Raw genomic sequence first — 27547 nt, forward strand, 5'->3', positions numbered from 1 at the left:
CGCCGGGGCTTGCATGTGTGTGCTTGCCATAGGAGAATTTATTTCTAATTCCAAGCATTAAATATGAAGAAGACAGAAGCCCCCGAACACCAGATTTTCATAGATCATTGCCCCCCCTGTCTAGCCCGGGCTCTCCCGCTGAGCCGCCACCTGCTTGAGAGCCCGCTCCCGAGCCAGCCTCTCCCCTCCCTCTCCCCCTCCCCACTGTCTCCCAGCAGTGCCCGGGATCCTGCTCCTAGTGGCTTCGCTCCGGCTTCTGAGCACCTCTGAGTCACTAATGTCACTTAATGGGCTGATTCAGTGCTTTCTCCTCTCTCACCTCATCCATCGCCTGAAAGTCTTCCTGGTCCCCGGCACCCACCGGCCCGTGGCCACCGAGCCCTCCCCCACCTGCTGCTGCCTCCTCGCCCCTTCCCTCACCACTGTGAATCCGCTTTAGCCCTTTACGCCCATGGTCTCTCCCCTGATTCCAGGGAAGCTCCCTGAAGGCAGGAACTGGCTCCGCGATGACTTAGCATCCCCACGCGGCTAGCACAGCCCGGCATGTGGAACAAAACAGGCTGAGGGCCGAAGGGCTGCCCAGATGCTGGCCCAGACCTCTCCGAACCGCCCCAAGCTCCTTCTGGTCCGTTACCGACATCCCCACCATCATCCTCTGAATTCAGACCCAGTCACCGGTCAAGACTTTGTGCTTCATCCCATCTCTCGTCACCAGGTAAGATTTTGGGCTTCATTCTCTCTCTCTCCTCATTAGGCCCATGTCACGCAGCTGTGTGTAGTGTGGCTACATTTGCCTTATCTGAGCCTCAGTTGCCTAATTTGTGACTAAGCGCATCCTTTGCCATGAGCCCTACTGGGCTCAATATTAAATGTTTGCCGTGAAAACTTCCATTTTTAAAAACGGAAAACGACCCTGACACGTGTACAAATGTTTGTGGCGGCTCTTTTTGTGGGAACAAAGAATCGGAAAACGAGTAGATGCTCATCAGTTGGGGAACGGCCGAACAAGTCGTGTTATCTGAAGATAACAGAATATTATCGTTCTATTAAAAGTGATGAACAGGCTGATACCACAAAGGCCTGGAAAGATTTCCTTGAACAGATGCTGAGGGAAACAAGCAGAACCAGGAATACATTGTACACAGTAACGGCAACAATGTGCGATGATCAACTAATGTGTTGATGATCATTCAAGACTTGGTTCTTCTCCGTGGTTCAGTGAGTCAAAGCAATCCCAATACTTTGGACAAAAAACACCATCTGTATCCAGAAAAAGAACTAGGGAGATTGACTATAAATCAACACATACTATGTTCGCTTCTTTTTTTCTGTTTTTTTTTTCCCCTCTTCCATGGTTTTCCCTTTTGTTCTGATTTTTCTCTCCCAACATGATTCATAAAGCAATGTGTATTACAATAAATTAATTGATTAAATTGGAAAAAAATGAAAATGAGACTGAGCCACCCTCAGGAACGCTTTGGAGAGGATTCCTCGCGCTGGAGGTTCCTTGGGGCCCTGATCATTTTCTCTGTGAGCCTAGGTTTCATCATAGGTAAGAACCCACCTCACAGAGCGGTCATATGAGCGAGATAATATTTGCAAAGCTCTTTGCAAACCTTAAAAGTGCTGTGTACATTCTATTGTTGTTATTCACAAGACAAGGAACTGAGCAACTGACGCTTGATCCAAACTGGGTCTGGAAGAAGCATCTCGCCTTTGGAAAGAAATGGAGGAAGCCGGGACCGTGCTCTCTCTGGCTCTTTCCTTTAAATTAGGGCTGGAGAATTCTCAATCCCAGGCTCCATCATAGCTGCTCGATCCCTTAGGAAAGGAACAGCTTTGAGCTTTTTCACCAATTGGGTTAGCATCGAAGAGCTCTGTGTAATCCCAACCGCCTCTCTCATTGCCGGCAGCATCAGTGTAATTTAGTCAGGACTGGATGCTTTTAAAAAAGGTTTTTTTTTTTTTTTTTTTAAAGGAAAGGCTAGAGCTTTAGGTAAAGACAATGGCTTTGGAGAGACAGCTACACAGCTGCCAAGTTGGCTTTCCTGGGTCATAGGTCCTGCCCTATTATTCCCCTGCTCTAGAAGCTCTGGGTAGAAAACGACCTCCCTTGGCACTTAAAGCCCACCCCGTGGTTTGCCCTTTCACCTCTGCTTCTCCACCCTGGCTGCCCCCCTTTCTCATCCAGACACGGCCAGCTCCCTGGAAGCGCCAGCTAAACTGTCTTCATCTACACGCCTTTCCTTGTTCTTTCTCTTGTTAATATTCCCTCCTCAAAGCCGGTGGATTATTGGGAGATAGTCTGTAGCCACTTCTCTTGAACACACCGGAATCCCCTGGCAGAATGTAAGCTTCTTGAGGGCAGGAGGAGCCCAGTAGTTGCTTGATCAGCCTGGGGGAAGCCGAGTCACAGTGACCTGGGTTTGAAATTCACCCCCTCAAGTGCTATTTGGATGAGCTTGGGCATGTCCCCCCTCCCTGCACCTCAGTTCCTCATCTGTGAAATGTCAGGATGGGGCTTTTGAGGCATTTGGCGGTTTTTGAGGTCCCTTCCAGCTCAAGATCTGGGGTGCCAGGAGCCAACCTACTCATTTTTCATAAATGTGATGGCCCTGAGGCTCATCAGAGAAGTGACTTATTCCTGAGTCCCCCTGCAGAGAATCCTGGGGGTCCCAGCGCCCCACACCCCCCTTTCCCCTTAGTGACTGGCCGAAATCCAGCCTAGTGAATTCTGGGCATTCGTTCTCTGCTCTGCTCTTCACTTAGTATCCCGTGTGTGTGTGTGTGTGTGTGTGTGTGTGTGTGTGTGTGTGTGTGTATGTGTGTGTGTGTCGGGGGGTGCCATCCTTTGCAGCATCTCGTTAGAGGCGTTTCAGATGCTCCACTACCTTGGAAGGACCCAGGAAGCCTCTGGGGCCACATGGCACTAATTATCACAGAGCCGGGCCCTGTATCGGCAAACCCGCCGGCAGTGAGTCTAACTTAATAAGGCAGGGTCTCTGCCGGAAGCGCAGATGAATTTTTAAGCAGGCAGTGGAAGGTAAGACAGGCTTGATGTATTCAGATCCAGAGGTTCTGAAAATCTGGCTCCCAGGGGGTCCCCAGGAGACGGCCAGCCCCCCTGAGGAGCTCGAATCCTGGAGGATTCCAAAGACAGAGGGAGGGCCCGAGGCTTGGAAATCCACCAGCGTCTTGCCCGGGTTTTATAAAAAGAAGGAAGATGAAGGGAAAGAGAGATCTTAGGTTCACAGAGCCAACGCTGGAAGGGTCCTCGGAGGCCCTCGAATCCAACCGCTTCATTTAAAGATGAGGAAACTGAGGTCTGGGGAGGCGGAGGGGTGCCCTCATGGACGCCCGGCTGTGAAGTTTCTGATTTTGTGGCTACAGCCTCGGGGTTCTCTCTTGTGCTCCCCAAGGCTTCCTCCTGCTAAACCTTTGGCGCAAGTCCGTCGGATCAAGAGTTCAGGACATTTGGGGTCTTCAATCCAGGTCCGCCGCAGCATGGAACAAGTCTCTTCTCTTTCAGCCTCAGTGTATATTCCCTTGTAAAGTGAGGGAGTCGGCTGGCCCTCGGATCCTGCAGCCTTGGGCAGGACTCCCAGCCAGGGAGGTCAGTCCGTGAATCTCTGGCCCTTGGGGTGCCTGGTCTCTAGGGAGGGGCAATGAAAACTTCCTCCAAAGCCAAGGAGAGATGCGCAGGAAAAAGAAGAGATGAAAGGGGAAAGAAGAGGATTGAGAGGGGAGAAGTAACAAAGAAAGGAAGAGTGAGGAGAAAGCAGGGAGGGGAAGGAAGAGCAAGCTGGGGGAAAGGAAAGGAGAATGAAAGGGAGGAAGAGGGAGAAACAGAAAAGAGAAAGAAAAACAGAAATGAAAGAGAGAAGGGGAGACATAGTAGAAGAGAGAGAGGGAGGGAAGGAAGGAGAAGAAAGAGGCAGAGCAGAGAGACAGAGAGATGGAAAAAACAGAGACGGAGATGGAGAGACAGACAGATGGAGAGAGTCACAGAGAGAAAAACAGAAAGAGAGACAAACAACAGAGAGAAAGGGAAGGAGAAAGGGAGAGAAAGGGAAAGATAGAGAAGAGGAGAGGGAGGGAGGGAAGGAAGGGGAGGATAAATAAGAGAGAGATCAGAGAGCGAGCAAGAGAGACAGAGATGGAGACAGAGACACACAGAGGGAAAACAAACAGAAAGAGAAAGAAAAATAGAAAGAGACAGAAAGACACACAGCAGAGAGGGAGGAAAAGCGAAAGGGAGAGAGATCAGAGACAGACAATAGTGAGTTGAATGTGGTTGCACAGTCACGGAGAAAGGGTCCAGCTGTATCCAACTCTTCATGACCCCATTAGAGTGGTAAGCTCTTTGAGGGTAGGGGTCATTTATTTTTGTACTTTAGGGCTTAGCATAGGGCCTGGCACGACAAGCACTGAATTAATGCACGCTGATTGATCGATCCATCGTTAGCGATTTCTTATTGTCTCCCCAAACCATCAGCCTCTGGCGTGCTCCGTTCCTACCCTCAGACTCACTGCTGAGGCCGGCCCTGGACCGCCATGTCTGTGACCTTCTGGGAGTGGTAAGTGGGACCTCCGTGCACTCCTCAGGAAATTAGCTGAATTCCTCACAATCTGAGAGGAAGAAGGCGGCCTGCTAATTGGAAACATGCTGAAAGAGCCCATTTGGGGAGATTACTTACACAAATATTCCCCAGGGTTGTCATTATTTAAAGCGCCTTGGGGGATGCTCTTCAAGCAACCAGGAAAACCAGGGACCAAGGACTCAGGCATCTGCTCACAAGAAAGTTTTCGGCAGCTACTCTGAGGGCCCACGTGGGTCTTGGGGGATGGCAGAAAGTACAGGCTGATGGTACAGAGCCAGAGGCCCAAGACGGAATAAATATTCAAGACAAGAGCCGGTCTCATCAACCTGTTGGAAGCCTTTGAAGATGATCATTACCAAGGCTTACCAGGGGACCGGGGAGAGGCTGTCCCCCTTGGAGCTTTCGGAAAAGCTTCTGAAGATGGAGCAGCATCCGGAGGAAACAAGAAATAGAATCCAGATGAGGGACAACATGTCAACTTGTGGGGAAAACCACGGGGAGATGAAGGCCCCCGCCCCATGACCAGGGAGGAGGAGCGGGACTCATCTTTTGTGGGCTAGAATGGGGTCACACCAGGACCCCGCTGGCGGGTCAGTGGCCCATTGCCAGCTTCAAAGGAGCTCTCCTTAGCCACGTGGGATGCTTCTATGTCTTGTCGGGGAAGCTGCTTTAAAATGCCCACAACGACGCAGAGGAAGCCAGCCGAAAGAAAGGCTACAGGATGCCAATCAGGGCGGTGTCCAGTTGTGACCCCAGGAGCGAAGCCCAGAAGTGGTGGGCTACAGGTGCGGAATGGGCTGTGCATTTTCATATAGGGCTAATGCGTTGATTTGTTACTCAGGAGGAGAAGAATAAATAATCCTTTTTATTAAAAAACACCAATAAAATTATTTTTTAGAAGACAAAAAAATGTCAATCTCAGTATTCAAGTCTATCTTTATTCAGCTGTGGACACCCCGTATGCTTTAAAGGAAAGTAAGCTCCTCATTTTTGTTTTTGTATCCCCATCAGGGGATGGGAACTTTCTAACCCAGCACCGGCATAGAAGAGGTGCTTAATAGATGCTTAATTACAGAATTTCTTATTGGGTGCCACCAGTCAGGAATGCCTTTCTGGAAGGGATCCTTTCACTAAGTGAGAGACGGGAACTCGTGACCCCAAATCTTTCCCTTTTATCATAGAGATTCTTCACTCGCTTGGGACAGAGATGCACGTTGGGAGATCCATTAAGTTTATCAATCATTCCAATCCACTTAAAATAATTAAGCCACAAGCCTGCTCATTTCATCTTTAACCTTTCGCAGATTATTAAATGATAGTTGACTGACTTGGGGATGGTTGCGCAGGTGGCCTGAAGGGCAGGATGATGGAGCTGGAAGCTCATTCTCTCTGAGCTGATGGGAAGCATCCCTCCTTCAGTTCCGGTTGCAGCCCAGAATGATGGGGATGAGAAGCGTCCCGTTCCCACACGGTGTTCATTTCTTCCACTGGCTCTCCATGAAGCTTGGGGGGAGGACGCCATCTTTTCAAAATGTTGTTCTTGGATTTTTATGGGTGAGTGTGATTTAGTTTGGGTAAATGAGGGTGTCAGCTTTGTCCATGACGATTCTATGATTTTTAGTTTGTAGGTTAAATTCTCTAGGGTATTTTGGGGTGTGTATTTGTATCATAGAGATTTGCCTCAGTTTACAAAGCAGAACGGGCTTCTGGCGGATGTCTTAGTTTCCATTCCAGGTCTACTATTGTTATAGTCTCTACTTCAGTCCTGCGGGTTTTCCATTGGAGGTGGGGGGCACGTGTCTTGTTGAGAAGGGAAAATGGATCGGGAATAGGGTTGGTGCAAAGTCATAGAGAGAGAACTGGGTGGCTAAAAGTGCTCTGATTCATGATTCCTTTAGTTTAGGCTTGTAAATGCAGGGTAGACATAGCCCCTGGCGCTGACCCCAGCCATATTGATGCAGGGCACATTTGCTTTCTCCTTTTCTTCTAATTATAACAGACCAACTTTTTTCAAGTGCTACTGACCTTTGGGGTAATTCCGCCTTTACTTAGGACCAGAAAATGTCAAAACTAGGAGGGACCTTAAATCATCAAGTTAGGGAAGGACGTAGAACAGAGAATATCAAAGCTGGGAGAGGACTCGGAACAAAGAGCCAGAGCTAGAGGGACCTGAGGACAGGGGCAGTCAGAGACGGGAGGAGATGGAGTATCAGAACCAGAGGGACTTAGAACAGGGGCAGTCAGAGATGGGAGGAGATGGAGTATCAGAACCAGAGGGACTTAGAACAGGGGCAGTCAGAGATGGGAGGAGATGGAGTATCAGAACCAGAGGGACTTAGAACAGGGGCAGTCAGAGATGGGAGGAGATGGAGTATCAGAACCAGAGGGACTTAGAACAGGGGCAGTCAGAGACGGGAGGAGATGGAGTATCAGAACCTGAGGGACTTAGAACGGGAGCAGTCAGAGATGGGAGGAGATGGAGTGGGAGCAGTCAGAGATGGGAGGAGATGGAGTATCAGAACCCGAGGGACTTAGAACAGGGGCAGTCAGAGATGGGAGGAGATGGAGTATCAGAACCCGAGGGACTTAGAACAGGGGCAGTCAGAGATGGGAGGAGATGGAGTATCAGAACCCGAGGGACTTAGAACAGGAGCAGTCAGAGATGGGAGGAGATGGAGTATCAGAACCCGAGGGACTTAGAACAGGGGCAGTCAGAGATGGGAGGAGATGGAGTATCAGAACCCGAGGGACTTAGAACAGGGGCAGTCAGAGATGGGAGGAATGGAGTATCAGAACCCGAGGGACTTAGAACAGGGGCAGTCAGAGATGGGAGGAGATGGAGTATCAAACCCGAGGGACTTAGAACAGGGGCAGTCAGAGATGGGAGGAGATGGAGTATCAGAACCCGAGGGACTTAGAACAGGGGCAGTCAGAGATGGGAGGAGATGGAGTATTAGAACCTGAGGGACTTAGAACAGGGGCAGTCAGAGACGGGAGGAGATGGAGTATCAGAACCTGAGGGACTTAGAACAGGAGCAGTCAGAGATGGGAGGAGATGGAGTATCAGAACCTGAGGGACTTAGAACAGGAGCAGTCAGAGATGGGAGGAGATGGAGTATTAGAACCTGAGGGACTTAGAACGGGAGCAGTCAGAGATGGGAGGAGATGGAGTATCAGAACCCGAGGGACTTAGAACAGGGGCAGTCAGAGATGGGAGGAGATGGAGTATCAGAACCTGAGGGACTTAGAACAGGGGCAGTCAGAGATGGGAGGAGATGGAGTATCAGAACCTGAGGGACTTAGAACAGGGGCAGTCAGAGACGGGAGGAGATGGAGTATCAGAACCCGAGGGACTTAGAACAGGGGCAGTCAGAGATGGGAGGAGATGGAGTATCAGAACCTGAGGGACTTAGAACAGGGGCAGTCAGAGATGGGAGGAGATGGAGTATCAGAACCTGAGGGACTTAGAACAGGGGCAGTCAGAGATGAGGAGATGGAGTATTAGAACCTGAGGGACTTAGAACAGGGGCAGTCAGAGATGGGAGGGATCTTAAAACATGAAGTGTCAGAACTAGGGGGATTTAGAACAAGGGAAGTCAGAGATGGAAGGAGATAGAATATTAGAACTAGAAGGACTTAGAACAGGGGCAGTTAGAGATGGGAACGGTCTTAGAACATGAAGTGTCAGAACTAGGGGGACTTAGAACAAGGGAAGTCAGAGATGGGAGGGGTCTTAAAATATGGTCCTTAGAACGGGGGAGTCCGAGCTGGGAGGGAGCTTGCATCCCATAACTGGAGAGTGGTTGAGCTGGCAGAGGCAGGGCCTATAGCTAAACTATGAAGGAAGATTTCTCTAATCGTTAACAAAAGCCTGGGTTTTCCTGCCTGTGGGCAAGCAGACTGTCGCAGCTCCCTGGAAGGGGCTGATCTTGGCAAGGAGGGGTTTGGGGACGCCCGAAGAATGGAAAATAATTGCTTCTCTTTGCATGCTGTGCTCTGGAGTGGCCCAAGGCTGACTTTGCCAGGGAGATCCCTCCCTAATTATCCCTGGCATCTTGGGGGCTGAATACCCATTTGTCTGGGAAAGGGGCTCCCCCTGTGGAGGCAGCCCCTGGGCAGGGATGCCAGCCTGAGAGAGCAAGGGGAGGGGGCTCCACGCCCGTGCCCAGCTCCCTCCTGGCCTAAGGCTCTGTTTTTATGGAAGGGTTGTGTGTCTACAGTCTCTGGCTAATTGGGACCAGACACCGTAAGCTGGTGTCTTTCACCTAAACCAGAGACAAGCCCTCGAGGCTGGGGGTGCAGGCGACTGCCACACCAGATGGCCTGGCCCGCTCCCGGAGGCGTGGGTGCCCAGAGAAAACGCGGCTTGGCGGCTTCCATCTTTACTTTGGGAAGGCAGGGCCCTGGTAGTGGGAGCCCACTGGAGAAGGGGGGGTGGAGGCCCTACCTTCCAGCCCTCCCGGGAGTCCAAACTTGTCTGTCCTACAAGCTGCTCGCCCTGGCCTTCAGGGCTCATCGGCTCCTACAATCCACCTTCCTCATTTTCCTGATCTGTAAAAGTGAAGCCCTCGGACCTCTCCGGCTCTGTGTCCTTAAGATCCCAGGCCTCTTTGTATACTTTCGGAACGCCGGCCTCGGGATCAGAAGGCCCGGGTTTGAATGCTCCTCCCTCTGGGTGAGCTCAGCAAGCTCCCTTCCTTCTTTGAGACTCGGCTTCCTGCTTTGTAACTAGGGATAGGACAGCCGGCGCTGCCTCCCCCGGGGGGGACATTGAATGGGATGGAAACATTGGCCACTGTGCCCCAAATGATGGGCGCCTGAATCGGTCGGGCCTTGTTCCCCACTTCCCTTCAGCCGTCTTCCAGTCCAGGAAGGAAATCTCCTCTCTGTAGATCGCAGGTTAGAGCTGGAAGGGATCTCAAGGGCCAGTTAGTCCATCCTTTTAGTCCCGCTTTACAGAGGGGAAAACGAAGGCACCGAGAAGTGATCTGCCCAAGGATGGACGGGGGGAAGCACAGATGGCTCCGACCTGTCAGACGCGTTTGGATCGGGTTTATATTCCAGTCCTTGAGGGCAGGGACAGTCTCACTGCATTTCTTAATAAACCTCGAGCCCATCATTCAGAGTATCTGTGACCCCATTAATTCTGGCTTCATCCGGTGCTGTCCAGTCCGCCCTTGTTAAGTCCATGTGACTTTTTCAGGAGCTTCCGGGAGTTTACCCAATAAGCTTTTCTCCTGCCCTTGAACATGTCGGATTTGTGAGAAATATTGGTTGAGTTAAGCTGGATTTTCCGTAGACAGGAGCTCCCTTCACTGACTGAGTTGCTTGGAGGGGCTTTGCCTCTGCTGGGGAGCTCCCCCTCACTGCAGGGGTTCAAGCCCCGCTCCGGAGGACAGGGAGTCCAGGAGCCGGGAGAGAAGGTGCAGAGAGGAGGAGGCGGGTCTGGCCGGAGGGAAAACTTCCAGCCGATCCGGATGTGAGCACGGTAGCAGAGCCGTGGCCTTTGCCGGGCACGCAGGGACAGGAGAGTCCCCGAGTCCCCGCGTGGCTGAAGAGCCGGACGATTGGCCTTTGGAGGTCTCTTCCAGCCCCGGGGTTCCGGGATTCAATATTCCAGCCCCCAGCATGGATGTCATGCAGAAGGAACCGAAGGGGACGAGCCCAGTGAGTGAAGAACGGCGGCCGCGCTTTTCAGGGAAGCCTTCATGTGGAGCCGCGGCCCCCGCGTCGGGCGTCTGTCATTGTCGGTCAGCACGTCGCTCAGCTGTCGCCGAGGCTTTCGCCGCCATCCTTCCCATCGTTCCCATTAACGGGCCCGTCCTGACTAATCTCCGTGTTTCATCTTATTAATGGTGATCTTTAGGGCAGCGGCTTCCCATCAATCTGAAAGTGACAAGCTGCCCGTTCCCCGCCAGCAGGAAGGCCCAGCGCGGCCCCTTTCCCAGAACAAGGGGGTTTCTGGGTTTGACGGGTGACCCTTCCCGAGTCCGGGAGGCGGAGGGGGACATTATTTACCTTTCCTGGGCTCCGCCTCCCGGCACCATCTTTATTCCTATTTATTATGAGAGAATACGGGCTTTCCCGCCTTCACCCTCTGCTCCCGCCTTCTCTGCCCCTAAACACGCTGCTTTCTCGCTGCGATGGCTCCACTCTTCAGTGCCCACCCTGGGGCCGCCGCCCCTGGGAGCCTCCCCCGCCCCCCTGGGGCCCACCTCCCCTGGTCCATTTCCCGGAAGGGATCTGTCCATCGGAGGCGGAGGCTGAGCAGCCGTGGGGGGGAAGGAGAACCTCCCTGCTAGACCCTCGGAGAGGAAGGGCTTTAACCGGGGGCAGGAGCGGGGATGCCCTTGGGCCTAGGCCTGGAAGGACCCGCTCTGATGGTCCCAAGAGACTGACTGAGGAGGGACCAGGGAAGAAGAGCCGGCACAAAGGCCGAGGGGCCTCAGTGAGACACAGGCGCAGAAGGGCTCGGGGAGCAGGTGCGGCCCCACGGCAGCTCTGGGATGTGGATGGGAAGGTGCGGCCTCTGCTGCTTATGAGCCGGGGAAGGCCCCCAGACCAGATCATTGCTCGGAGGGGGACTTCCGGGTGAGGCTCTAACTTGGGAGCCGGCAGGGAGCACCAGAGACCCGCCTCAGTCTGCAGGAAAGGGCCCCGAGCCCGGGACTGGGAAGGAAGGCGTCGCACCGGGAGCCTGCCCAGCTGGGAAGGACAAAGCCCGGACCCCGGACCCCAGCCAGGCCTTCCCACGGCCGCCACACACCCAGGGAGCGCGCGTTTCCCGTGGAAGCCCCTGGGCAGCCGGGCCGGAAGGCCAGAGCTCTGCAGTTTGGGAAACGTCGAGCTCCAGGCGTTTACAAGCCCAGCAGTGTAGCCAAACAGCTTAATAATGGAGTGCGTCATAAATCACTGTGTCAGAGGGACACAGACAGTGCCTGCGCCCAGGGCCAGCTTGTCCGTCCCTCCCAGAAACTAGTGCCGGGAGCACGGCTGCTGCCAGGGGGCAGCCTCAGCCTTGGGGAGGGGCACAGCCTGACCTCAGCTGGGGGGGAGGAAGAGGGGGGGCACAGCCCGACCTCGGCGGGGGGGGGGGGGGGGGCACAGCCCGACCTCAGCGGGGGGGGGGGGGGGGGCACAGCCCAACCTCAGCGTGCTTATTAGTGCCCAGGGAAGCCTGCACAGAGCCCACCCAGATGCGCCCGCTGAGCCAGCCTGTCCTGGCAGGGACTCCCTGGATGTTTGCCCCCAGGAGAGGGAGAGCACAACCCCCTGATCCCCCACCCCGACATACATCCTTTAGTTCTGATTCTGCCAAGTGGAGCTACGTGAATCAAAGGGTTCAACAAGCATTGATTAATCACTTGCTGGGGGCCTTGATACATCTCACACTGTCTCCTGACTCTTCCCCATGAACCTGATTATCATCCGAGTTTCTTCCTAGATAAACATCATTTTTTTCAACCAGTCTTCCTAGGACATGATCTAGAGGCCCTTCCTCATCCTGGCTGCTGCCCTCCCTCCCTCCTAAAATCCTATTTTTGCAGAGCCCGGGCCAAGCTCCCTCCTGGAGACCTCTAGGGTCCCCTCGGAGCGCTGAGCCGCCTCTCCGAAGTGTCTGTGCTGTGTCAGTTATCCTGTGGGTGACACCTGGTACACAGCAGGAGCCTAATAAATGCTGGTTGCTTCCTCGCTTGATGTGCACCTTGTTCCCAAACTAAACTGAGAGGAGCCAGGAGGCTGATGGTATATGTCTCTAACCAACTGTGTGTGTGTGAGAGAGAGAGAGAGACAGACAGACAGACAGACAGACTCACTAACTCAGGGGCCAGGCTTGCACTATGACTGGCCCCCACCGCCCCAAGCGTCCCAAGCAGAGACCCCCGAATCTCCCAAAGATGCCAGCCAGACCTGACCCCTGTTTGGGCGCCTCTCCCGCACCTTCAGCGTGAGACATTAGCTGATGTGAACGACTGCTCCCAAGACCTGCCAAACCGCGCCTTCCCGAGGTAACACACCCCTCCCCTGGCCGCTCCCTCCCCTCACACCGCCTGGTCTCGCCCTCAGGCCCCACCACATCATTCCCTAAGGTTCACTCTGCCCTCTGCCCTCACTCGGTACCTGAGCTGCCCCCCTCCCGCCAGCCAGGCCCAGGGGCCCGGCCCCGGTTAGCCGCTGTGGGCCCCTCGGGCGCCCGGGAGCCCCTCTGCCCGTGTCCGGCCGTCTGGACGTGAGCCGCAGCGCGCCCCCGACGCTGTTTGGGGGAGAAGCCGCCGGCCCCCAAAGCCCCTTCCCTCGGCCCCCCGGGGGGTGGCGGCTCGATGGCGAAGGCCTGACTTACCACGGGGAGCCGTAGATGCGGAAGCCCCTCACGGTCACCTCCGAGTCCTGCAGGTAGATGCAGTTGGTGAGGAGGGACTGCACGTTCTCATAATTCTCCGGTTTCAGCTTCGACACCGAAGGGAAATAGTAAAAGTCCTGCTTGATCAAGTCGGCCATGAACTCCTGGTCGAACGTCAACTCGTGGTTCCCGGCGATCACGATCTTGTACTCGTAAGGCAGGCTTCCTGGGGGGAGAGACCGAGATCAGCCCGAGAGTCAGGGCAGCAGCAAATGGGGGCAAAGTCTCCCCGGGGAGCCTGGGTGCCCCCCGTGCCTCCCCTCCGTGCCCGCCGAGCGAGGGTGCCGTGGCCTCTGGGCTCTCTGGGCCCGGTGTCTCCTCGGTAAGAGGGGGGCATTGGGCAGCCCAGCCTCTGCTAGGTTTGAACCTATGAATGTGTATGACTTTCCCCAAGGTACTTCCTTTTACTAGGGCTCAGTTTCCCCATCTGTAAAATGGGGAGATGACCTTTAAAGAACCTGATATTGAAAACATAATACGTACAAAAGTCAAACAAGGTTTTTTTTTTTTTTTTAAAGTTACCCATAACACGCCTTTTACTTTATTCTCTCAGATGATTGAAAGCTGGGTGATTTGGACAAGTCCTTTTCTGAGCCTCTATTCTCCATATCTGTAAGATGGGAACAATAATGCATATACAGCCAGCTCATGGGTGGCTTTGAGGAAAGCACTTGGTAAACCGTACAAACCATAAAGCATAGCAACAAGGGTTGTTAGGGGCCCGTGGCACCGTGGGGTCAAAAAGCCTCTCAGAGGTCATTTGGTCCAGGTCATCCTTGAGCAGGAGCCCTTTTGATACATGTCTGACGTGTCCTGCAGTCTCTGTGCGTAAACTTCCGGTGGCGGGGAACTCACTACCCACGGACTCTAATTTCTGGGCTGCGCTCTAGGTGAAAAGGCTTTGCTCCTACAAAGCCCGCTCCCCTCCGACCTTACCCTCGTCCCTGAGTTTGCCCACACTGGAAGGTCTGTAGGACCAAGAGGGCACCGTGATGGCTACTAGGGCACTGTGATGGCCGACCAAAAGGGCATCATGATGGCTGCCAGGGCACGTGATGGCTGCCAGGGCACCATGATGGCTGACTACCAGGTAAAAAAGGTAAAAATGGGGTCGAGGAAGAGGAGGGTGTTCTGGGCAGATGGAGTGTTTGTTAAGCACCTACTGTGTGTCAGGCAGTGATAAGGCCTAGAAGTAAGTAGATACTAGATGTGAAGGAGAGACAAGTAATCCAGTTTTCAGTGGTACATGCAGAAGAGGGCACAGCAGCAGAAACAGAGACAAATGCAAGGCGATAGTGTATGACTGGGCAGCTGGGAGGTGCAGTGGATAGAGCACCGGCCCTGAAGTCAGGAGGACCTGAGTTCAAATCTGGCCTCAGACATCTGTGTGACCCTGGGCAAGTCACTAAATCCCAATTGCCTCAGCCAAAAAGCTAACAAACAAAACCAAAAACACCCAGCCACCCCAGTATATGACTGATGCTAAGTCGGGCAGTTCAGCCCAGGAACGCTGGTTCTGAATAGTCGAGCCAAAGTGACCTTGTGGATCCCGGCCCGCCAGGGCTGCTCTGACACTGCCTGGTGCCCCCAGGTAGCTGGTCCCAGTCCGCCGGAGTCTACTGGTCACCGGCAGTTTTACCAAAGGCAGGGGGAGGAGCTTGGGATGGAGGAAGGGCCGGGTGGGTCCATTTGTTCTCTGCTCCCGACGAGCTTTCTCCTTCGCGGGATCCATCCATCCACGAGCCCCAAGCTGGTGAGCGCTGGTTACAGGCAGCGCTGGCACTAATGTATTTATGTCATGTTTCTGTCTGTGGGTGTTACTTAAGCAAATTAGCAAATTACTCTAACGATACGGTTACATTTGTTATCATGACACCCGCTGACTCTGATGCGAGGAGAGGATGTCGCGCTGGTGCTCCTGGGCCGGGCCTGAAGGGGGAGCGACTCGGGCTCCCCCTTCCCCTTTCTGTAGCAACTGAAACCGGAGAGTTCTGGGCGGGGAGACACCCAGCCTCTGTGCCATGGACTGGGCTGCCTGGTCAGGTGCCAGGGCCATGAGGGTCTTCCAAGGGATCCCAGGAGTCCCTCCTGGCAAAATGGCGACCGTTTCCAATCAGCGTTCAGGAACCCTTCTCAATTCCCAATATTTTCAAATATTCAACATGTTTTGAATTTATCAAACCCCAAAGGCCAGAGCCAGGAACTCCCAGGAGAAGAGTGGAAGCTTAAAGAAAGGCCATGTGGTTCAGTGGGAGTGGCATTCAGAGCCTCCTGGACCTTTGCTAAGTCCACCCTCGAAGGTCCGGGCCGTTTTAAAGCAGGGATGCTCGGACCCTTCAGAAATCCCTCTCCCTCTGGGCCCCGTTTGCTCCTCTCAGAAAGGCAAGGGGTGATGGAGGCAACTCCGAGTTTCCCAAATCCATGATCCTCAGCGGTGATTTTGCCCAAATCTGGATGACAGTGTCCGTCCTGAGCAGGGACCGCACATCCTGCCAGGCCCGGGGAGTCCCCTGCGTCCCAGAGCAGCCATTAGGCGCTCGAGCAGCCCTGCCGATGAGGGCGGCAGCATCCGGAGGATGGCGACCCAGAGGGCGGATCCTATACCATGGGAAGGAGGAGTGAAGGACCCCGGGGGGAAGAGAACACTCAGAAGTCTCAATGGAAGGGGCAGAATGGGAAGAGGGACTTGACTGGTTCTGGTGGAACATGGGACGATGGTGCAAAGATGCAAATTTGAATTTGATTTCAAGAAAACCTTTCACAAGGTGGGCGCTCTCCCACAGAGGAATGGGGGGGCTCTCCTGCAGCAGAACTCTTAGAGGACAGACTGGATGACCACTTGCCAGTTATATTGAAGCGGGAAGTCCGGTCCCCATCGCCTCTGAGGTTCCTCCCAATCTCTAAGATTCTAGGAGTATTTATGTAACCTTCGGACCAATGCAAGTATGAACAAGTCCTCGAGAATCGCAGTTGCCTAGATTTAGAACTGGGAAGGCCCTCAGGAGCTATCTTGCCCAGTTCTCCCATTTTACAGATGAGACCCAGCAAGGCCCCAGGAGGTGAAGCCCGAGTCCCATTAAGTTAGCGAGTGGCGAGGGAATGGAAATCCAGAGTTCTGCGTCCCCAGAGTCAGCGCGCCAAACCGCACGTACGCGACGCTCGCGTTTCCTGGCTTCATCTTCTAAAAGGTGATGATTCTTTATCGCTCCCAGTTCCCCATCCCATTTAAATGAAAATGTTGCCTCGAAACAGCCTAATCTGTTACATTCAACAAGCTCGGCGCCCGCTCCTCCCATCATCCCCGCCGTTTCCGTCTCTCCATATTGAGTCAGACGGGGTTTTAGTGTTGTCTAAATGCGGTGATGATGGAGTCAATGCCCACTTAATGCCTTTCTCTCTCATTCCGCTCTGCGAATACAGCATGAGGGAGGGAGGGAAGAAGGGAGGGAGAGGAGAAGAGGCAGCCGCAGCCCAACTCAACTGCCACTGATTGCATTTTTAGCACCTCTTTGACGCGTTCCCTGTTTAAATACTTGCCGGATGTCTGGGAAAAGCACATTTCCACATTTGCCGGGACTGCGCTCTACGGGATGCAGAATTACACGGGGAAAGAACGCCCCTCGGGGGAGGGCTAAAAATGGCGACGAAGCCCCCGTCTCAGCCGAGACCAAGGAGGCGGGGAATTGGATCTTCTCTTGGGGGCAGAAGACAGTTCCTCTAGCTCCCAGCTTCTTAAACTGTGGGTTCTGACCTCATATGGTGGCTCGTAATTGGATGTTGATCCAATCTTGGGGGCAGAAAACAGTTCCTCTAGTTCCTTCTTAAACTGTGGGTTCTGACCTCATATGGTGGCTTATAATTGGATGTTGATCTTCTCTTGGGGGCAGAAGACAGTTTCTTTAGCCCCCAGCTTCTTAAACTGTGGGTTCTGACCTCATATGGTGGCTCGTCATTGGACGTAGGATTGCAAAATTATGATTTCTTATGAATAACTGTTTGATTTGTATACCTAGTTTATATAGCTATATATCTAGGGTCACATAAAAATTTCTTGGGTAAAAAAGAGGTCAGGAGTGGAAAAAGTTGAAGAAGCCTATTCTAGAGAATGAAAAATGTCTCACAGTTGATGGTTGACACTTCAATGGGGAAGAGTCAATAGTTTCAAAGAATCTCTGCCTGTTTTGTTCCCCTGGGAGTCCTCCAGAGCATTTCTAGGCTGTCTCTGACTCCCCAGAACAAAGCTATTCGCTCTCCTTCCCTCTTGCCCATGACAGCCCTCGGAGGCTGTGAGATTACCGGGGTACCATTCCTTCGTGTTAAGGCTTAAATCTTTCACTTCTCCAAAGAGCTGAGATGTCCTCACCACGAGCATTCCCTCTGCTGAGGAGCACACCACATTCTCAGCCCTAGAAGAGCCTTCTGATGAATTGCTATGGCCAATACTCATCCCTTGACTCTTTCTTTGGGGAGGGATATCTTTGGATTGGTTGACAGAGTCTAGGACCCGTGAGATTGTCTTTCATTGACCCTGTCTTACCAGGCATAGGGAAGCAGCCAAAGCGGGTGGACAAGGCCTTTTAGTGTTCAAGGTAGTATTTTAGTATTCAATGCAGAAAGCTGAAGAGAGGGAGCCCTTTAGGCTATAAGCCAACCTAGAATGAAGGGAGGATATATAACGGCAGAATTTAATAGAGAAGAGGAGGAAGGCAAAGAGAAAGGAGCCAGTGGGACACGACAGACCTGAATTTTTAAGGAATGGGGGAAGGGAGAGAATCACAAATGGAAAAAAGAGCTTGCCCCCTGTCCTGCCCTTATAGGGCCTGCTATGGTTAAGGCTCCTGATCTTTTCATTCCTTCAATTTTCTGACACATTGAAGCAGAGGACTAGACATTCAATAGCTGTGAGAGGCTGCTGGACTAAAGAGAAGATGAGGGCTCTCATCTATTCAGCTGGTTGGCAGTGAATCCATGCCATTCCAGTGGAAAGCGGCTTAGAACAATGGCAGGTGGGTGGTTCATTGGGCCGACTTCCCAACAAGGTCATCTGGTTGGCCCGGTCACAACAGAAGGGCCTCTGAGTCGTGGATTTGGAATCTCCGCCCCTTACAGGCCTTTGAATCTCAGAACCTTGGATTTTGAACCTTAGAATTAAGCAGAGATTCTTCAAATGTGAGATTCTTGACCTTGGAATTATAGAATCCTGAGAGATCTCAGCTAGTCCACCTCCCATCTCTCCATCTTCCTGCCAAACTCCTCAAAACTAGAACCTGGAATTCAGCGCAGCTCCAACTCACAACTCCTGCTTTATACGGTCAACGTTCAAAAGCACGAGTCCGGGAATCACAAAAACAGGACGCGGGAGGGTTGTCAACTGTCCAGCGGAATGAGGGCAAAGACACTAGTCAGAGCAGATGGTTCCAGTCCTGCAGTCTGCTCAGAGCTCGATTCAGCAGATGAGGGCCAACTCTGGACTTGACTCGAGGCTCTGCAGGTCTGGCTCCAAGTCACGACTGACAGCCAGAGAGCTGGCTTGCTAATAAACCCATGTTTCCAAAACATGTTTCCACAGGTGCATTCCAGCTAACGCCAGCCTATTTTTTTTTTTTGTAAAGCCCACAAAACACTCCTGGCCGTCCCTTTTGCCCAAAATTAGCATTTGTTTTGCTCCAACAATTGGAACAAATATTTGAAAATGATTAGAACTCAATGTTCTGGTTTTTTGAAACGTTTTGTTGTGTTTTTAAACAAATCAAATGTGTTGGAAATGGAAAAAAAAACATGTAGTATGGGTATGGGTTTATGCTGGGGCTGGAGTGCGAGGCCATGGGGCACGGTGGAAGCAAAGGCAGAGATCTGAGCATGGAAGTCCTAGCAGTTCTGTGATTTGAGGCCACATTTTCCTCATGGAGAGTCAGAGAGAAAGAACTGAACATCACGGAGCCATAGAACTCATGCAATCCAACCCTACCACTGGACAGGGGATCTCCACAGGCCCAGCTTTGGAAAGTCTTAGTGCCATTGTGAGCTTCAATAGTTGGGAGGGGTCTCATTGGAGAAACACCAAGGAAGCCCCCAGATGGAGGAGTATGAGGGTGGGGGAGGGAGAATAGGGTGTAGGAAGACAAGGAAGGAAGGAAGAAGGGAAGAAGAGAGGAAAAGACTTACAGTGAGTAAATGTCAAAAGCAGGATTTGAAGTCAGGTCTTGCTGACTGTGGGCCCTACTCCCCTACAGGGGGTAGGGGAGGTGATAAAGGACTTTGAACACCAAACAGATGATTTTTTACTTAGTGAACAGTCAGTAAACCTTTATTAATTGTTAAGTACTGATCCTGCAGGTGATAGGGAGCTACTGAAGTTTATAGAATAGGGGAGTGATGTGGTCAGAAATGGGCTTTAGAAAGATCACTTGGACAGCTAGAGGATGGACTAGAAGAGGGAACGACTAATATGAACTAAGAATAGCATCTGGCAAATAGTAGCATCTTCATTGATGCACCTGTCCAGAATTAGGGGGATACCTGGTTATTCATCTATTTATGGTGATAACCTACCTAGTTATGACCAGGTGATGGAGGAGACCTGGAGCACTGTCCAGATCCTGTCACCTAGTTTGAATTTCCATTTCTTCTTAGTGGCTAAAAAGTGGGTCTGGGGGCAGGAGAGTCAACTGCTGCCCCTGGAGAGCTTCAGAAAAGAAAAGGGGGCGTCCTGGAGGCAGCTAGCAGAAGCAACTCAGAGGGGTGGAGGGAGGAACCAGGCATGGGACCCTCAACAGTCCCCAGCACTCATTTCTGAAAGGGCAGAATGTGGATGGCATAAATGAAGCCAACCTTGGGATGGCACAGAGGTTGCCCGCCATGCTCTGTCATGTGCTCCCAATAGAGACCCAGTGAATGGACCAACTGTTCATTGAGGGAACTTGACTTGAGAGGCTGAGATGCTCCCAAGACCAGCTCAGCGCTTTGCCAAGCAAGATGTCTCTTCCTGGCATCACGTCTGTCAGAGCAAACCCAAATTAGCTCCAACGGGCCCTTTCACAAGTCCTGGTGTCTTTATTTACATTTCTAAGCTGAAAAGGTGTGAAGTTATTCTCCTCTTTAAAATAAATCAAAGACATAGGTTTATACAATTAAAACGACTTTTTCTTTGGGGAAAGAATGAAAGAAACCCCAGATTCTTGCACTCAATATCTTTGGGGAAAGAAGTAAAGAAACCCCAATATCTTGCACTCAATAGAAGGTAGAAGGAAGCGAGACATCTTGGAAGAGCTCTAGTCAAAGATCTTGTCTGGCCTCCTGATTCTCCATCTTGATTAGCCACAGGGCCAAGACTCTGCTGGTTTTCTCATCTGTAAAATGAAAGGCTCGAACAAGGCCATGTCCAAGGTCCCTTCCAGCTCTTAGACTGGGAGATTATGTTTTTCCAAACATCCAAAAGCTGCTCCATGCGAGCATCAGAACTAACTGCCTCTTGGGAACGACAGACCAACAGTCTTATTATTGAAGATTATCTTTTGTTTGCTTAACTAAGACTCAGTCACAACTATGAATTTACCACGAATTGGAGGTCACCCATGGGGCCCTCCTTTGGCCAATGAGGAAATGGAGGCAAAAGGAGATTACAGAAAGCCTGTACAACACCAACCACCCAATGAATTAGTGGCCAAGACAAAGCTGGGACCGGAGCCCAGGTCTCTGGGCCTTTTTCCACCACCCCAGAGCCAGGACTCAGAGCCAGAAAGGTTTGTCTAAGTTTGAGTTCTTGCCGTGAGGTAGAAGATTTGGGAAATTTAAAAATATTTGTGAATATTTCAACATTTGGGCAAAATCAGATGCTTATCCCATTATTCATGGACCTTAGAAAGGGCAGTAAAAACAAATGACTAACCCTGACAATATAATAGATGTCCAAACAGACGTGGAGTTGCAGATGGGAGACACCTGTATTTATCAGAATGTTTAAAGTATGATAACAGTAATATAACATTTATATGGCGCTTCCTGTGTGCCAAACGCTTCACTATTGCTGCTCACAATGATTCTGGGAAGGAGGTGCTATTGTTATCTCTATTTTACAGTTGAGGAAACTTAGGCAGACAAAGGGATTTGCTATCAGTTAACAATTACCTGAGGGAGAATTTGAACTCAGGCCTTCTCTGACTCCAGGCCCATAGTTCTATCTACTGTATTGCCTTGTTGCCTTAGGTATAATAATACCAAAAAATAAGGTCTTGAAGGGCAGAGACAGTTTCACTTCTGCTTTTGTATCTCCAGGACCCGGCACAGAGCCTGGAACACATATAGTAGGTGCTTAATAAATGTTTGTTGGTTAATTGCCTGATGGATGATCAAAAAGACTTACCTTCTACTGGAGGGATACGGCATGTGCACAGATAAGTAAGTACACAAAATATACAAAGACATTTCAAGACGGAGAGAGCGATAACTAGAAGGGGTAGAATAGGACTGGAAAAGGGGGGAACCTGCCTCCCATCCTTGCTACATCCAGCAGATTGGAAGCTTTTTCAGGGCAGGGACAGTTTCATTTTTGTCTTTCCATCCTCAGCACTTAGCAGTGCATCTGAGGCGGTTGTTTGTCCTTCCTTCTTGGACCAAGGACATCAGGACGTGAATTGGATTTAAACGAGGCAGGGCTGTGCAAGGAGGTGATTAATAAATGTCCAATGGACATAATAAATGTCCTTTTACTCCTCAAGGCCAAAGGCAGGTTTCACCCCCCTTTGTGCCATTCTCAGGGTCTGGCACATAAAATGGGCTTGCTGAATGTCTGGTGACTTGGAGGGAAGAGCCTGGAACTTCCACCAGTGGGATGGAATTTTTTAGTCTTCAATCCCCAGGCAGCCCAGTGTGTGTCATTCCCTCCTCTCCTACCCCCCTCCTCTGGCCATTCTTTTGTAAGTAGATAATTAGCACTTAAACACCCTATTCCCCGGGGTTTGTCCATTAACTTTAAAACACTGTAATTACCAGTGGTCAAAATGGCAGGACTGGGACTTTTAATTCTAGTTTCTGTTCCTTCCCTGGAAGTCGAATTTTGTCCTTTTGCAAAAACAAAACTTGGCTCTAGGAAGAATGTTTTCTCTTTAAATGCAGAAAATTAATTAATTTTTAAAAGCAGCATCCAACTTCAGTTGCATAATCTATTGCTGGCTCTCCTAAGAATCTACTTGGTTTTTCCCAATCAGTAACTGGGTCTTACAACCCTAGATCTGAAACATCAGAATACAGGAAACAACATGTTTCAGAGATCTGGAGGGAAGGTTCGGCCTGTCACTTCCCAGGCAGCAGGGAGACTCCGGACTAGAATAGGGTCATGTGAGAGTGCGCTTTGTCAGGAATGATCGGGTTTGTTGGGGGTGATGAGGAGCACTCTATTTTGGGAAGAAGGTCACTTATCTGGGACTAATCCACAAATGTGATGGGAAACTTGTGGTCCAGAGACTTTGGATAAGGCCCTAAGGGAGAGGGTAGAAATGAGCTAGAGGCCACCGGGACAACTGGAGGAAATGGATGATGAATTACCCATGCGTATCCCAGAATTGGCAGAAAATAGTAGGAGCTCATCAACCCTTTCAAATTCTAAGAGAGGATGCAGATAAGAGACTGGCCACTCTCCATCCACTACAGCATGCTGTCTCTCAAGCTAACAAGATGAATTTTAAAGGGAGTATGTGAAAATATTACTCCTGGGTTAAAAAAAAAAAAAAACTTGCAAAAGGACAAAATAGAAGGCAAAGTAGTGAAAAAAGTGATTCCTATAAAAACGACCCAGAGGGTCTCAGTGGTTGGAATGTTCTGCATGAATCACTGGGATAATGTGACAGTCAAGAAAAGCTGGGCCTCGTTAATAGAAGAATATTCAGTCCCAAGGAGGGGAGTAGTTCTCTGTTTTGCTCAGAAAACGACTTAGGGATCATGGTCAGTCAGTTCTGGACACTATTGGAAAAGCATTGACAAATGACTGTCCAGAGAAGGGTGACCAAGAGAGTGAGGGGATTGGAGTCCACAGTATACACAAACAAAGAATGACCAGTCTAAAGGAAAGAAGTTCTGGGGAAACATGAACATACGTCCTTCAAGGATCTAAAGAGGAGGGCAGCCCCAGGACGAATGGGAGCCAATGAGATGGAGGCAGGTTTTGGGTCTATAGGATGCATAATTTTCCAACAAGGAGAGCTCTCCTAAAATGGAATGGGTGGTCTGGGGTGGGGAGGAGGTTTTGTGGAAAGAAGGGTGAGAGGAGTGTTTAAACAAAGTCTGTATAACTATTTGTAAGAATAAGGGGAGAGGACAATTTGGCTGACAGGTGAGAGAGAACTGAGAAGATGCCTTCTTCTTCAATGATGAAAAATCTGTGATTCTAGGAAAGGCTGTGAGGCTGAAAAGGGAGTTCAGCACAGGAAATGTCAGAATTGGGAGGGTCCTTAGAACAGGGAATGTCAGGGCTGGGAGGGAGCTTAGAACAGGGGATGTCAGGGCTGGGAGGGAGCTTAGAACAGGGAATGTCAGGGCTGGGAGGGAGCTTAGAACAGGGGATGTCAGGGCTGGAAGGGAGCTTAGAAGAGGGGATGTCAGAGCTGGGAGGGAGCTTAGAACAGGGGATGTCAGAGCTGGGAGGGAGCTTAGAAGAGGGGATGTCAGAGCTGGGAGGGATCTTAGAACAGGGGATGTCAGAGCTGGGAGGGAGCTTAGAACAGGGGATATCAGAGCTGGGAGGGAGCTTAGAACAGGACTAAATTTAAATTTACAGAGGATGCTAAGTTCAAAGAAGGGCAAATGACCTGGCCACAACCACATTGATATCCTCTTGATGATGGAGCTAGCAGACTCCAGATCTGAGTCAGATCTTTACAATCTCATCGACAGTCACAATCATTTCCTGAGTTTTCACTGAAGGTTGCCTTTGGGTCTCAGGTCTGAACCCCAAAATAGTGAATGAAGAACTCCAAAGGGCCTAGATTTGAGTCTCATTGCTGGCAATTTTTTCTTTCCCTTCCCCCTTTAATGACTCGATTAAGGATTTTCTTCTTTTACTATATTTAACTGAAGTCTCTAGTCCTTTTTTCCATTGTCATAGATGTCATTTGATGTTAATGCACCAGGACAAAGTTAATTATCACTTCTAACTCTCCAGTTCTCATCACCATCTCCACCCCCGCCCTTTTGCTGAGGCTATTGACACCTCATTAATCAGTAAAATTCATATTCTGCTGTACTGGGTGTTCCTCAGTCTCCAGAACAGTGGACTCTCAGGGATAGCGGGGCCTCCTCCAGCCCAGCCTCTTGGTCAGTGGGGAAGAGAGATGCTGACTTTTCAACTCCTGGCAGTTCTCCCATCATCCATCTAAACCTGTTTCCTTGTCCCCTCCCCGTTACCCCACAATCCCTCCTAGTCCTGCCCTCTAGGCTCAAACCGGGCTAAGTCCCTTCCATGAAGCAGCCCTTCAAACAGGCTGGTACAATGTTTGTGAAATTGATCCCCGGCCTCCCAGACTAAACAGTTGGTTCCTTCATGCAACCTGCAGTCCCTGTGGGACGGGTGTCCAGTCCCTTCACCATGCTGGTCACGCTTCTCTGAATGTTCTCGTACCTTATCAATGACTTTCCTAAAATCCCTCCACCCATCCAGTCACCTCCCTGACCTCATGCTTTAGTTTCATGGTAAGTCTCTCTCTCTCAAGTCTCTTCCCATTCGGATTCATTCCCCATCAGTTGGCAAAGTCGTTTTCTTGAAGTGCAGACTGATCATGGGAGCTCCTCTGCTCAGAAGCCTCCAGGGGCCCCCTAAGTCTTCCAGGACCCAATATGAAACCTGCTGTTTGACTTTCAAAGTCCTCCAGGACCTGGCCTTTCCCACCCTCCCAGCCTCCTCCCTTGTTCCTACCCCCCCTCTACCCCGGTCATGGTGATCCAATCACAGAGGACTAATCACTATTTTACTCATAGTGGGCTCCATCACTCTCCCTTCTTGTCCTGGAATTCCTGGCTTCCTTCCAGGCTCAAGTACTTTCTCCATGAAGACTCTCCTGATCTGCCAAGTTGTGTGTCCATTTTGTACAAATTAGAGATTTATTTCTATGGATTTGTGCTTTGTCCCCAAGAAGACAAGAATCGCTGCACTTTGATCTCTGTATCACCAGTGCCTAACATAGAGTAGTCATGTAATAGATAGTATTGATTGATTGATTCTACCACCCTGTTTGGCCCCCTTCCCATCCTCTGCCTGATTGGTCCTGGTGTTGTATATTCAGAGAAAACAGTTGTTCCAACCCTCTCGTTTTATAGAGGGAGAAACTGAGGATCAGAGTAGGGAAAGGAGCTGGGCCCCAGTGAGAAAGAAACAGAGCATTTGGCATCTGGGGCCTCAGATTCCAAATGGAGGAGTCTTTCCACAATCGCACACTCCTTCTCCTCCTTCCTCTGCTCCTTTTCTCCTCTCCTTCTTCTGAATGCCTCCAGCAAGACCCATCTTAAATCCTTCAATGGGTCATTCAGTCAGATTTGGTCTTGTAGTTCCTGTCTCCTGCTTGACTTACCATTACTCGATTTGCCCCAGAAGTCTTGTCTTTTCAACCCAACTGTGTCAGTGCGGAGGGAGGGATAACTTCCTGATCTGAAGCCAGAAAGACTGGACTTGACATTCTGCCTGTGACACGTCCTAGCTGGACGACCACAAGTGAATCAGTGAGCTTCAGTTTCTGATAAATGAGGGGTTTGGATAAAGCTAAGATCTTGTAGTCAAAGATCCTGGGATCCGAATGCTAGTTTTTTGGGGTTGTTTTTTTTTTTTTGTAGGGGGTGTAGTCTGGTAAGGGATGAAAATGAGAAATCTCCTTTTTCAATTATTAGAATAAAAATAAAGCACTTCAGAGTTGCTAGTTCCTTATTTTTGGAGGGATATTGACTAGCCACAAGGAAAACTCAGGAAGCCAGTCCAATGAGAAATCCCACCAGTGTCATCGTTCTTTGAAATAGAAAGTCAGGAGCCGTATCTATCCCCCAAAATGGATTCTCCCCCTTCTAATCCATCGGGATCTGTTGGAGTCTCCTGCTGCATTTATTTATTAACTTAATCTACTCTTGTAAGTCTGTAGGTGGCCCCTGGAAGATTATTGTAAAGGCTTTCAATAAGATTAATGAACAGGGAAGAAGCTGGTAGTGAATTCCAAATTCATTAACTGAGTCAACTGCCTCACACTCATACATCAGGCAAGGTGGGGAAATGACACCCAAATGAAATCCAGCCTGCTGTCTCATGTAAGGAATCGACTGTGTGTGAAGGTGAGGTGGGGAAGGGAGACGGGGAGGGTGGTTACTGACACACACACAGTGTGGCCACTGTCAGGTCTCAGTCTTCAGTCTGGTAGCTTCATGAAGATGGGTCCCGTGTCCTGCCTGGACTATTTGGGTTCCCTCAGGTCTGCGCACAACTAATGCATTGTAAATGCTGGCTGAATTGAAGTCATATAATCCAACCGCTCTAGTTTTACAGAGAAGGAAACTGAGACTCATAAATTGGAAATTCTCAGGAGTTATCTCAATGATGATGTTGATATCTCACATTTGCCTTTAGGTCCAAATGGGTGATCTCCGGGGCAGGACTCCTTCTACCAAGGTAAGTCAACCCATGCTTGATCCCCTCTCTATTCCAGGCAACAGAAACAGGTCTAGATCCAAGGTTTCCTAATTCCAAATCCAGTGCTCCCTGGACAGCCTCTCCAGACCTGAAGTTCATTTTAAATCGAAAGGTTTTGAGTAACATACCCAAAGAACACAGAGCTTGGAGTTAGGAGAGTCCTAAGTTGAATTTGCTACCTTTGAAGGAGGAAGACAGTGAGATGAACTTCCTCAAGGAAGAATAGAGCATCTCAGGGAGGTAGAAGATTGCTCCATGAGTCCAGGATACATGGATGTACCCTATCCTGTGCATGTCCAAGTAGGCCTGGATGTTCTGTGGGCCTAATATACAAGGGTGTAGCCCATGCTGTGCATCCCCAGGTAGGCCGGCTGCTCCTTGAATCTAGTATACAAGGATTTATCCTGTGCTGTGCATCCCCAGGTAGGCCGGCTGTTCCATGAGTCTAGTATACAAGGATGTACCCTGTGCTGTGCATCCCCAGGTAGGCCGGCTGTTCCATGAATCTAGTATACAAGGATGTACCCTGTGCTGTGCATCCCCAGGTAGGCCGGCTGTTCCATGAGTCTAGTATACAAGGATGTACCCTGTGCTGTGCATCCCCAGGTAGGCCGGCTGTTCCATGAATCTAGTATACAAGGATGTACCCTGTGCTGTGCATCCCCAGGTAGGCCGGCTGTTCCATGAGTCTAGTATACAAGGATGTACCCTGTGCTGTGCATCCACAGGTAGGCCGGCTGCTCCTTGAATCTAGTATAGAAGATGTATCCTGTGCTCTGCATCCCTAGGTAGGCCGGCTGCTCTGAGTCTAGTATACAAGGATGTATCCTGTGCTGTGCATCCGTAGGTAGGCCGGCTGTTCCATGAGTCTACTCTATATGGATGTAC

General features: G+C 50.6%; 1 protein-coding gene across 1 annotated transcript in view; it reads right to left on the minus strand.

The window, feature by feature from the left end:
* Nucleotides 1–27547, minus strand: part of MPPED1 (metallophosphoesterase domain containing 1) — a 94135-nt gene that overhangs the window by 25402 nt on the left and 41186 nt on the right. Inside the window, exon 4 of the mRNA XM_051962280.1 lies at nt 12943–13168. Within this exon, the coding sequence (XP_051818240.1) occupies nt 12943–13168 (226 nt within the window). The remainder of the gene's footprint in view (nt 1–12942; nt 13169–27547) is intronic.

Source organism: Antechinus flavipes, chromosome 5 (assembly GCF_016432865.1).
Source record: "Antechinus flavipes isolate AdamAnt ecotype Samford, QLD, Australia chromosome 5, AdamAnt_v2, whole genome shotgun sequence".
In the NCBI taxonomy this organism is placed as follows: Eukaryota; Metazoa; Chordata; class Mammalia; order Dasyuromorphia; family Dasyuridae; genus Antechinus; species Antechinus flavipes.